The sequence below is a fragment of the Nomascus leucogenys genome, chromosome X, assembly GCF_006542625.1.
Source record: "Nomascus leucogenys isolate Asia chromosome X, Asia_NLE_v1, whole genome shotgun sequence".
NCBI lineage: Eukaryota > Metazoa > Chordata > Mammalia > Primates > Hylobatidae > Nomascus > Nomascus leucogenys.
The window spans coordinates 20,706,020-20,719,043 of NC_044406.1; the positions used below are offsets into that span (position 1 = coordinate 20,706,020).

At 38.5% G+C, this 13,024-nt stretch overlaps 1 protein-coding gene across 2 annotated transcripts in view; it reads left to right on the forward strand.

Moving 5' to 3' along the window:
• The window catches only part of PHEX (phosphate regulating endopeptidase homolog X-linked), a 220,776-nt gene that overhangs the window by 175,191 nt on the left and 32,561 nt on the right, over window positions 1–13,024 (forward strand). For both annotated transcript variants that reach the window (XM_030806771.1, XM_003261145.4), the window contains exon 16: window positions 7,096–7,150. In XM_030806771.1, coding sequence (XP_030662631.1) covers window positions 7,096–7,150 — 55 coding nt within the window. The remainder of the gene's footprint in view (window positions 1–7,095; window positions 7,151–13,024) is intronic.

A 13,024-nucleotide genomic window follows, 5' to 3' on the forward strand; every position in this document is an offset into this window, starting at 1 on the left:
TATAAGCTTTTTGATGTGCTGCTGGATTCGGTTTGCCAGTATTTTATTGAGGATTTTTGCATCGATGTTCATCAAGGATATTGGTCTAAAATTCTCTTTTTTGGTTGTGTCTCTGCCTGGCTTTGGTATCAGGACGATGCTGGCTTCATAAAATGTGTTAGGGAGGATTCCCTCTTTTTCTATCGATTGGAATAGTTTCAGAAGGAATGGTACCAGTTCCTCCTTGTACCTCTGGTAGAATTCAGCTGTGAATCCATCAGGTCCTGGACTCTTTTTGGTTGGTAAGCTATTGATTATTGCCACAATTTCAGAACCTGTTATTGGTCTATTCAGAGATTCGACTTCTTCCTGATTTAGTCTTGGGAGGGTGTATTTGTCGAGGAATTTATCCATCTCTTCTAGATTTTCTAGTTTATTTGCATCGAGGTGTTTGTAGTATTCTCTGATGGTAGATTGTATTTCTGTGGGATCGGTGGTGATATCCCCTTTTTCATTTTTTATTGCATCTATTTGATTCTTCTCTCTTTTCTTCTTTATTAGTCTTGCTAGCGGTCTATCAATTTTGTTGATCTTCTCAAAAAACCAGCTCCTGGATTCATTAATTTTTTGAAGGGTTTTTTGTGTCTCTATTTCCTTCAGTTCTGCTCTGATTTTAGTCATTTCTAGCTTTCTGCTAGCTTTTGAATGTGTTTGCTCTTGCTTTTCTAGTTCTTTTAATTGTGATGTTAGGGTGTCAATTTTGGATCTTTCCTGCTTTCTCTTGTGGGCATTTAGTGCTATAAATTTCCCTCTACACACTGCTTTGAATGTGTCCCAGAGATTCTGGTATGTTGTAACTAGAAATACCATTTGACCCAGCCATCCCATGACTGGGTATATACCCAAAGGACTATAAATCATGCTGCTATAAAGACACATGCACACGTATGTTTATTGCGGCACTATTCACAATAGCAAAGACTTGGAACCAACCCAAATGTCCAACAACGATAGACTGGATTAAGAAAATGTGGCACATATACACCATGGAATACTATGCAGCCATAAAAAATGATGAGTTCATGTCCTTTGTAGGGACATGGATGAAACTGGAAAACATCATTCTCAGTAAACTATCGCAAGGACAAAAAACCAAACACCGCATGTTCTCACTCATAGGTGGGAATTGAACAATGAGAACTCATGGACACAGGAAGGGGAACATCACATTCCAGGGACTGTTGTGGGGGGGGGGGAGGGGGGAGGGACAGCATTAGGAGATATACCTAATGCTAAATGACGAGTTAATGGGTGCAGGAAATCAACATGGCACATGGATACATATGTAACAAACCTGCACATTGTGCACATGTACCCTAAAACCTAAAGTATAGTAAAAAAAAAAAAAAAAAAAAAAAAAAAAAAAAAAAGCACTCTGTCTTTTATGGTCAGTATTTTGCTAAGCTCCAACTAGGTTACTGATAGGAGTATTATATTGAGAAACACCAGTAAAAATGAGAGGTTGACCCCAGTAGAAAACCAAAAGCAGGTTCTTGTGGCTTTCCCAGGTGCAGATTTGAAAGAGACACTATTACTGATAAATAAATAATTAGGTTATTACAAAGACCAATATTTTCTTTTGTCAGAATTTTAATCATTGAAACGGTATAACCACAATTTGTATTTTTGCCTGAAATAGGAGTGGAATTTGCTGGTGTTAACAAATGCAAGAACAAAATAATACTATGTAAGCTTAGTTAACTGTTTTTCAATAGCCTTTAGAAGAATTTTCCATAATACACACACACTTCTTTTTTTTTGAGATGCTAAAAGAAATTTTAATAATTGTTACATAACATACTGTGTAGCTATTCTATGAAATCTACCTCTGTGTAATAATTATTAAAGTAAGTCTTGAAATGTATGATAAGAATATATTATTTTTTTGGGTACAATTTCCATGAAAATACATAAATAAGAAAACAACTAAAATAAGAAATAGGAGGTTTTTCGTACATACTGTTGTCATCATACAAAATTACTCTATTAACTAAATTAACCTGACATTGTCACCCTTAAAAGCAAAATCAAGACAAAACTAATTCTCAAATTTATTTAATTTTAGTAATATGTTTTATTTAACCCTATATACCCAAAATATTTTCATTCCAAGATGTAATCAATATACAAAAATTATTAAAGAGATGTTTTATGTTATTTTTTCATATTAAGGCTTGAAAATCCAGGGGGTATTTTATTTATTTTTATTTATTATACTTTAAGTTTTAGGGTACATGTGCACAATGTGCAGGTTTGTTACATAGGCATACATGTGCCGTGTTGGTTTGCTGCACCCATCAACTCATCATTTACATTTGGTATTTCTCCTAATGCTATCCCTCCCCTAGCTCCCCACCCCCCCGACAGGCCCCTGTGTACACACACACTTATTTCTAAAAGAATTAATTTTAATTACACAAGTTGATTATCTTTGGATAATCAAAATGTAAAACATTACATTTATGTGTAGAGCCCTTTTTATCAGCCACCACCCCAAATTCTGATTTTCTTCAAAAGGTAACCACTATGATCACTTTAATATGTATTTTACAGACTTTTAAAGAATTTACATATGTATACACATATACACACAATACATGTATATGCTCACACTGGTAGGGTAGTTATGTAAGAAAATAAATGGTATTTATATATCTATATCTGTACCTTGCTTTATGCCAACAACATGTCTTGGGGATTCTTTCCCATGCTGGAATGTTAAGACCTACCTCTTTCTTTTCACTTACTGCATAGCAGTCCACAATATGGTTATACCATAATTAATTGCCCTCTTATTTGGACATTTAGCTTGTTGCACACTTCTCAACTACAAGCCATGCAGCAATGAATTCTGTAGTGCACTTGTGCAAGTGATCGGGCAGTGGTTCTCACTGTGGCACCCAGACCAGCCGCATCTGCATCGCCTGGGAACTTGCTAGATGCAAATTCTTAGCCCTACCCTAGACTTACGGACTCATAAACTGAGGCTGGGGCCCAGCAATCTGTAGTTTAACAAGCCCTCCGGTGAATCTGATGCATTATACAATTTGAAAGCCGCTGGCAGGTATGTCTGTTTATAAAGACATACATGTATGGATACAGTCAGTTCTATAATGTAACATATATGTTCTTAAACACCACTGTGCTATGCAAAAGTATGTAATAAAAGGCCTCAGGGCTTATGAGAAAAATGAGGTTGGGGCACAACAATTAAAAACTTCATCAGTGACACATTAAAAACAAAAGCTGGGAGACCAGTAAAAATGATACTGCGGTTTTATACATGTTAAATGGGTAAATACGCAAATGCTACAGTATATATGGCACCTTCCTTTGAAAAGACCAGAAGTTTGCTTGTGTAATTTGGTATTGGAGGGGTTGTCCCTTGTGAGTTTTTGGGTAGTGGCGGAAGGAGGGTTACATGAAATTGGAAGGTAAGTTTTAACACCAGATGTGGTGAGTGTGGCTCCTGCCGCACGTGGTGAACTGAGGCAGTTGGTCATGTTGAGATGTGTGCGTGTGTGCATTTTGTGTATTCCTATATGGCTCAGTCCGTTTGGGTGCATTTTTCTGCTTTTCCCTAGCATTTCTTGTGGATAAGCAAATGTGAAATTGGAGTTATGTCTAGATTTTCCCCCAGTGTATCAATTTCCTTGGAATAAATTTGCCTTTTCAATACAGGTGTCATAGCTGTATGTATGGATGCTTATTCTTTTGCATACATTACACAAAATAACTCCATACACTGTACTTAATGCTGTTTTTCACTTAATATTTCTTAGAGCTTTTTCCATACCGACACAGTTACTCGTTTTTTTTTTTAATGGCATTTAAAGCATTAAGAGATGACTAAATTGATCTCCAAAATGTTTGCAACAACCTACACTCCCATGAACATGCTTCCTACATCTTGGCCAGTATTACCTATTATCACGTTTATTAACTTTTGCCAACCACTAGTTAAACGTCTCTCTCCTTCCTCTCCCTCCCTCTCCTGCCTCTCCTCCCTCTGTCTTCTCCTCCACCTCCACAGAGACATTTATGCTGTGAGGAATGCCTCCCATAAGTACACTGATAGAAAAAGGAACTTTAAAAGTGTGAAACAGGTGGTGAGGTGGTGTTGAAATGGTAAAAAAAAAAAAAAAAAAAAAAAAAAGAAATGGATATGAAAGAAAACATAAAAACCTATTAAAAAGGCAGAAAAAAGAAATTCCCTTTCTACTTATTTTTCACTTCTACCTTTGCTAAATACAACTTGTCCACTTTATGAGATAAGATATTGAGTTGACCCTGTAGGATTCCATCTATCACTCTAGCTGGTTGACGTCTCCAAAAATGCAGCTTACACTATTAATCCATTCACTTCAGCAAAACATGCCTAAGGGCATCAGATTCTTCTGTTTATCAGTATTGGGTTCCTTGGCCCCAACAAGCTCAGCAGATACAGCTGAACAGAATGATGTGATGGCTTCAGCTCTTGAGTCTGGGGCTTCTAACAGCAAAAGTGACAGAAATAGAGGCTCATGCAGGTGTCAGATGTTTTCCTGTAAAGAGGTTGGCAATGGACGTAAATGCTTCCAGCTGGGCACATTACCAGGCAGGATAAGCCACAATGATTTAATAATGAAATCACATTGGTTTATGATCATTGTTCTTATAGGAAATATCATTGCTTTTTGATGATTTATTATGTGAAACTGAGTTTTCATATAAAAACTATGATTTGCATTTATATGTAATATATATTTGCATATGTATATATGTCTGAGTCAGAATGACTTACTAAAAGTAATCAAAAAAAGAGGATGGAATATTGATGTAAATATGCCACAAATATTTAAGGAAATGTAGAAATTATGAAGATTATTATGATGTTGCTGCTTCAAAATAATATCAGATGCATTTTCCTTTATGTGAAACTGACAGAGAACTAGTAGCTGGATCCATCTGTGTTTTGCAGTTAGGCTTTTGCCCCTTGAAATCACAAACTATGATATTATTAATAAAATATAAAGAATATATATAAGGGTTATATAGAACCACCATTTCCCTTCTAAATTAAGGACTTGCTTTCCTGTCCTCATTTCTCCTCATGTGTTCTGACATGGAGGAGAGAGAGAAAAAAAAGTTAAGAAGAGGGAGGAAGAACATTTTGACTTACAAAAGAGCTTTCAGTCTCATGGGGCCTGGAACAGTTGCTCTGGAGCAGTGAAGGACACTACAGAAGGCTTCTCTCTCTCTCTTTGGTTATGATTCTTTGCTCTATCAGCTGTGATGACTTGTAAGGACAGTTCCTAGGATCAACCCAGGGTGCAAAATTTAGTGGTGAGTTGCAAGGGCAAAGCAAAGCATGTTTCCCACTCATCTGCACTCAATGTCAGATACATAATTTGGGAAGCCCAGTGCAAAATAAAAATGTGGGGCCTCTTGTTCCAAAAGCAGGAAAAAATGCCATTGAGGGGGCTAAAATGTAAAGCCTTGCCCTATCTTTCATGGCCTTTCTCTTTCAACTTGTCATGGTATTGTTTTATTTGCTATTCAATGCTACTCTAAGAAAAATTAAAGACCTAAGTCATTAGCATGAGTGTTACTTTTCATCTCAATATTGTGCAATGTCAGTTTTAAATGCAAACATAAGAGCATTTAACTTGTATGTGGAATCACCAAAATTACACAGTTTGTATTTTGTAGCTTGTATGTACATATGTATTTTGTTCTTACCAGCATGGAGGAAATGCTGAACAAAACTCAACTGTTTTTATTTCACTTCTTAATACATGTACAGTCTACCATACTCTCTACCTTTGGTTTACTGATGAGTAAAGAAGGACTAAAAGGAAAAGAATCTATAGGTTATTGTATTAAGTCTGTTCTCACACTGCTAATAAAGACATACTGGAGACTGGGTAATTCATAAAGGTAAGAGGTTTAATGGACTTACAGTTCCACATGGCTGAGGAGGCCTCACAATTATTGTGGAAGATAAAAGAGGAGCAAAGTCATGTTTTACATGGCGGCAGGCAAGAGAGCTTGTGCAGGGGAACTCCCCTTTATAAAACCATTGGATCTCATGAGACTTATTCACTACCATGAGAACAGTAGGGGGGAAACCGCTCCTATGATTCAGTCATCTCCACCTGGCCCCACCCTTGACACATGGAGATTAATACAATTCAAGGTGAGATTTGAGTGGGGACAGAGCCAAACCATATAATTCACCCTTTCTCTGCCCTTTTCTGTCATCATTTTCAGTGTAGGTGTTTGGCCACTACAGGGAAGTAACAGGTATAAGAAAGGTTATGACAGGATTCCTTGGTCATTCATGTTTCTTAGAATGCCACTACCTTCTTTTGGTGGTTGAAGCAAATTCTGGTTTGAATGGAAAGTATGGCCTCTTAGGGCTATCAGAGCTTACTCAGTTCTAGATGTATTGTATTTACCTTGTATTTGTTTGGCATCTCGCTGAACCCCCATGCACTATGGGCCTGATGGAGTCCTGTGCTCCTGGGGCACTGTGAATGCTGTGTGTAAATGGGGCTCCTAGGAACAACAGACACATATTGTGCACATTTTCTCTGCTCACACACACGTTCCATTGTCCCCTCAGTCTCCACTCAAAAAATACAAGTTCAAAGATAAAATCATTAAGAATTTCAAGATAGTGGCAGGAGAGGATTAAACTAAGTGCAGGACCCTTCTCTGTGTGGGGCCTGTGTGACTACACAGGTTGCATGCCCACGAAGTTGGCCCTTTCTGTATCAGGCAAAGCTGCTGGACAGCCTGAAGCCTCATGAGCATGCCATGTATGAAGGAGCCCAGCTTACAGCAGGCTGGACATTGCCAGTAGTGTACCAGTGCAAAATGGTTTCCCTGAAACCTTTAATACACTTATTTCAAACTCAGTTGAATTGATATCATTGAGACAGCTAGATCTCTTAGAGGGCTCCCAGTGCCAGGAGGAGTGCCTTTCAGATGGGTCTTTGAAACCTCAGTGTTATAGCTAGAACCGGGTACTCATCATTGAATCAATCTCTCAACATTTTTTCTTTCTCACAGGATTTCCAGCAGGAGAGCTCCAGAAGCCTTTCTTTTGGGGAACAGAATATCCTCGGTGAGTAAATGAGTACAGAAACCAGTTACTGACCAATTAGGAAGAACATGTTGCTTTGGTAGAGGACAGAAGAAACAAAGCCAAAGGCTGTTCAGCAGAAAGAAGCCATGGAATCTGGCGTGGGTCGGCTGTACTCTTATCACGTTAGGTATTTGTTTTCTGATCCTTGTTACCAGGGTGTATGGCTGGACAGGAAGGCCAGCTTACACATAGGTGGCTTTCATTTTTATGCATTTATTCTCTTACCCATTAACTCACACTACCAGTATTTGGACATTGAAGGATTGTTTGGATTTGAATTGATGGGATGAGTCTAAAACCATTCCAGGTAGAAGAAACAGTGTGAGATAAGGAGGGAAAAGTGTTTCTATAATGGCAGAGTCTAGTTTGGCTAGCCCAAATGGTATATGAAAGGAAGTAGTGGAAAAGAAGATTGAGGTTTGATATTGGAGGGCTCTGCGTGGCAGATAAGGAGCTTGGATACTAACAGGCAATAGAAAATATTGAAATTTTTGAGCAAGTTAGTAAGACAATTGAATTTATCTTTAGAAATGTAACCTGTGTAGCTACAGAATAAGTCAAAATTGGTAGTGTATGGACTTAGGGATACCAGTTTAAAGGTCATTTTAATACCAACAGATTGTAGACTCATGTAATTCACAATTTCCATACATAGTAGGGATTCTGATAATATTTGATGTCAATAATATCACCATTTCTATTATATACTTTTTACTTGCTTTGGTGTTTTAATGCATGGAAAATTTTAGTCTTGATTCTATACATTGAGTCTCTTGTGTTTTGGTTTGGATATATGACAATTTAAAAATATGTAGGTTTAAAAGATATAGATTCCCATAAATATATCAATAAGAGAAATATGTTGGCAATGTTTTCATTTGGCCTTTGGGCTTTCCCAGTAGCAGACCTTGTGATAAGTATTCAAGTGCAATTAGTTCTTTCGGGAGGTGGTACAAGGAAACACCAGCAGGGGGAGTGGAGAATTGAGACAGTGAGGGGAATAAGCCAAATGAATTGTGTCCTGTGAGTCTTTTATGGCTGCCAAAATGAATTACTACAAACTTAGTGGCTTCAAATGACATAAACTTATAAGCTTATAGTTCTGTAGGTCAGAAGTCCAAACTGGTTCTCACTGGGCTAAAATCAAGTTGTCGGCAGGGCTACTTTCCTTTCTGGAAGCTCTAGAGATGAATCTGTTTTCTTGCCTTTTCTAGTTTCTAGAGGGGGCCCACATTCCTTGGCTCATGACCTCTTCCTCCATCTTTAAAGTTCCATAGTCACATCTCCTTCTGACTCTCATCTTCTGTCTCTCCCTTCTACTTATAAGGACCCTTGTAATCACATTGGTACCATTCAGATAATTCAGGATAATCTTCCCGTTTTAAGGTCAACCGATTAGCAACCTTAATTCCGTCTGCAGCTTTAATTGCCCTTTACTGTGTAACGTAACATATTCACAGGTTCCAAAGATTAGCATATGGACATCTTTTGTAGGCCATTATTCCACCTACCACATGTGTGTTACAAAGCCAGTTATCACCATGGGCAACTGGAGCTCAATCTTGCTGGGGAACTGTAAAACATGCTTCAGAGTGATCCCACCTCAGGGACATGGGAGCTGGGGTATTTATCCTCCAACTCACCTTCCATCATTGATTGAGGGCTCCTACCAGGGGTGCCTGGCAGTGCCCATCCTAGGCCAAGAGGGCTCTAGTGGCTGGAGAAAGTCCTTAGGCAACTAGTTTCAGGTGCTGACGTTTGAAGGCCGTCAGATCGGTGTGCTCAAAAATAGTGAGGGCTAGGAGGACATGGGCAGCAATCAATAAAGCTTACTACAGGAAAGCACCATTGTTAGAATAAGTAAAAATTCCAGGTTCTTATTTAACCAAATCCATTAATAATATCCCAGGCCTCAGCTGCATAGTTTTCTTTGGTGTTCAGATGTTTGGAATCAACTTGCCCTGCTTTTAAGTTTAGAAATATATATATATATATATATATATATATATAAAATTAAAGGTTTAGGATATTCTTTAAGCTCCCTTCAAACTAAAAAAGTCCTATAATTCTTTGATTCTGCTTATTGTTAACAATTTAACTGAGCTTCTATTATTGTGGTTATATAGCTGGAGACTAGGAAATAGTCTGTTTCGATTTCTGAAGTTAGTTATTGATTAAGTGATTTGTTTATTGGGTCTGTGAGCATGTTAGTGTCTATTTGTTTGTACCTTAGGCTAGGTCATAGTTAATATTTGAGTGTGAAAGAGAGTTTTTTTTTCCTAAAGACTTCTTTGTCCTCATCCACTTAATGAACAGCTATTACGTATCATTTGGGTACTCAGCATTGGGAATGTGAAGATGCTAAAGACATGGGAGTCATGGTCCAGTGAGATGGCTTCCCATACGTTCATCTATTCTGTATTAATAAATGGATAGCCTCCAGAATCAAGGGAGTGGGTATCCTTTTCTGCTCACAGTGGTCAGCTTAGTCCTCACCTGAGTGTTGAGTCTAATTATGGGGCATGAACAAGCTAAATTGTTTCCAGAAGAGAGAATCAGGACTGTAAATGGTTGAAGACAACATTTCCCAAAGTGTGTGTTCCATGAAATAGTAATAGAGGTAAGTCATCCTCCCCTTCCCTCAGTTTTGGGGAATCATAATAATTATCACCATAAAAATTTCCTAGAAGCTCTGCAAGAAAGAAACCTATTTAGATGTGTTTAACACAACTACCTTTTTTGTACTTATTAACCATCCCCACTTCTGACCCCAGCCCCCCACCACCCTTCCCAGACTCTGGTAACCATCCTTCGAAATGTAGAGGTTCCCAAACTCCCCTGTGTTTTGGGAAATGCTGATCTAGAATTCATGACTGAAGAATAAGAGTTGAAAGAACTTAATAACACTTGAAGGGGAACCTCATAACTGTCTGCATATTTTTGAAGGAAAGTTAAGGTGGTAGACTGACTTATTATATTCAGGAGATTCAGCAGGTGTTCAGTTAGAGGCTACACTAGACCAATAGATGGGAGCCATAGAAAAGACATTTCAGATCAGCATTATGGAGAGCTATTATGTTTAGACCCGCCCAAAGAGGGAATGGGTTACCTTAGAAGGGGATGAGCTCTTGGTCATTGGAAATACCCAAGCAGAGTATTATAACCATTTGAATGGGTTTTTCTAGAGGTGGCCCATTCCTCTAGTAGGAACTTGGAGTAGATGACCTCTAAGCCATTTCCAACTCAGAAATTTTTATGAATTTATGATTCAGGCATAGGGCAGCCCTTACTTGATAACAGTGTGAGATCATGGTTAAGCTAGACAGCAGTATAGTTCTGTTGCTGACAGCAAATCCGGTGCATATGTTAAAACCATTGAGTAATAAGAACAAAAGAGAAACTGAGTAGGTAGTAAAAGTGGTGTCTTCTCCATTTTATTTTTGGAAGACTAGATTTCAGTGCAAGAAATCTTCCAGTTTCTGGCCAGCCAGTCATGGTTGCATTTTAAAAGGGCGAGTTTATTTTTTTATGCTTATTTATATATTTATGAGACAGAGTTTTGCTCTTGTTGCCCAGGCTGGAGTGCAAAGGCATGATCTCAGCTCACTGCAACCTCCGCCTCCCGGGTTCAAGTGATTTTCCTCCCTCAGTCTCCCAAGTAGCTGGGATTACAGGCATGCGCCACCATGCCCGGCTAATTTTGTATTTTTAATAGACACGGGGTTTCTCCATGTTGGTCAGGCTGGTCTCGAACTCCCGACCCCAGGTAATCCGCCCGCCTCAGCCTCCCAAAGTGCTGGGATTACAGGCGTGAGCCACCACGCCCGGCCAATGACATGCTAATTTAAATACTCTTCATTGATAAAATAGAGGACATGAATCTAATATTATGAAATATTATTATTGTCAGGCTTAGTCATATAAAATTACTTTTTCTTTATCTCTTGTCCAAAGGATTGTGATTAAGTAACTGAGAATTGAAATTTACAATGATTCAATCATTTTCTGAATTCTCTATTACCTTTTGCGAATAGGAAGCTTGTTGGAGCAGCCCCGCTTAAAGGACGTTTATTGCACAGCAATTTCTATAAGCTTCCATTGTTCATGCCTTCAATTCATCCAGTCAACAGCATTGACTGAGGGATGTAGAGGACCAAGTACTTATTCTCAGAGCTGAGAGACCTGGAAAAACTAAATGTTGCAATCTGCACACTGATAGCTACTGCCGCAAAAATTAACACTGTGTAAAATTACAAGTTTGTCCCACACTGCTATGATAGCTCTACGATTGAAATGAATAATTTCACTCTTACTTCTTTAATAAAGGTTTGCAATGATGGAAAAACAGTAGGAAGCATTTTTTCAAATGCAAATTACCTTACAGGAAAGAAATAACAAAGGAAAGAATTGCCACCAAGGGGAAAAATTAAATCTTACATCACTTCCTTGGGTGTAGTTGAGACAAACAATTAGCATGGCGAGGATCATTATGTCCTGTAATAACATATTACTTTAAAAATTTCCATTCCTTTCAGTTATGGGTCCTATCTATTTGCTGGGTGACTTTGATGTTGCATGTCAGGAACTAACCGTGAGATATTTTTAGCATAATTACAAATCTCATGAAGAGTCTTCACAATAAGGATTGTAAGTGGTGTGTAATTCTCATCCACAGGTTAAATGACTAAATTAAGATACATATAGATCTGTCACTTGCATGAGATGGTAAAGTTAACTAATCAATTAGTTAAATCATTGTTACTTTCTTACTCTGTACAAGGCATAGAGGATTTAGCAATGAACAAGTAGATAAGAGAGTGGCCTCAACAGAACTTATATTTGAGAGAGAAAGTCCCAGACATACATATGGAAACCCCATTATTGATTTCTTCATATATTCTTAATATGCTTTGCTATGTAACAAAGCACCACCAAGCAACCATTTATTAGCTCATGATTCTGTAATTTGGGCAGGACTGAGCTGAGACAGCTGGTCTCTGCTCTGTATGGTGCTGGCCGGGGTCGCTCAACTAGGGCTGGACTCACAGACAGGTGAGTGAAGGCGACTTCACTCACCTGTCTGTGCCCCAGTTGGGCTGGCTGTCATGGCTGGGGCATGGCAGGGCCTCTCTCTCTTCCTCTGGAGTCTCTCAACTTCTGGGGTTTCTTGCTTGCTTCATTTGGCCTCATTCCCTCTAGCTGTGTAGTTGAACTTCTTTGCAAGTGACTTCCAAGAAGGTGGAAAACGGAAGCTACTTAGTTTCTTGAGGCCTAGACCCAGAAGTCATACCTGACCCCTTCCACTGCATTCTCTTGGCCATAGCAAGTCCCAAGGCCAGTCCAAATTTAAGCAGAGGGAAATAGATTGTCTCTTGATGGGAGGAGGGGCTATGTGCATTCAGGGGTAGGTAGAATTGTTGGTGGCCCCTTTTATAGATAATCTACCACATGCTTCTTCAGAGGTGAAGAGAAATAATGTGGCACCTTTTTCAAATCTCTGCTATTCAGCTTTCAACAGAAAGAGGAATGTGACTACCTTTGAAAATAGAGTGATCCCTTTTAATCTCTACTCTATTCCTTTTTTTATGACTACATTTGGAAAACAATTTAACTTTTAAGACTATAGTGACTTTTCAACAAGTTTCCAGATAAAAAATAAATGATGCATTTACTGACAGGATCTTTTCAAGCCCTGTTTTAGGTGTTCATAAATATATAGCTACAGCAGATATAAAATCATAGGAATCTTAAGGCTGAAAGGGACTTTAGAAATCATCTCTTTCACATCCCTAATTTCAGAGAGTAGGGCGCTAAGGTTCATATGTGGTAATAATGACAATGTTAGAATTTATA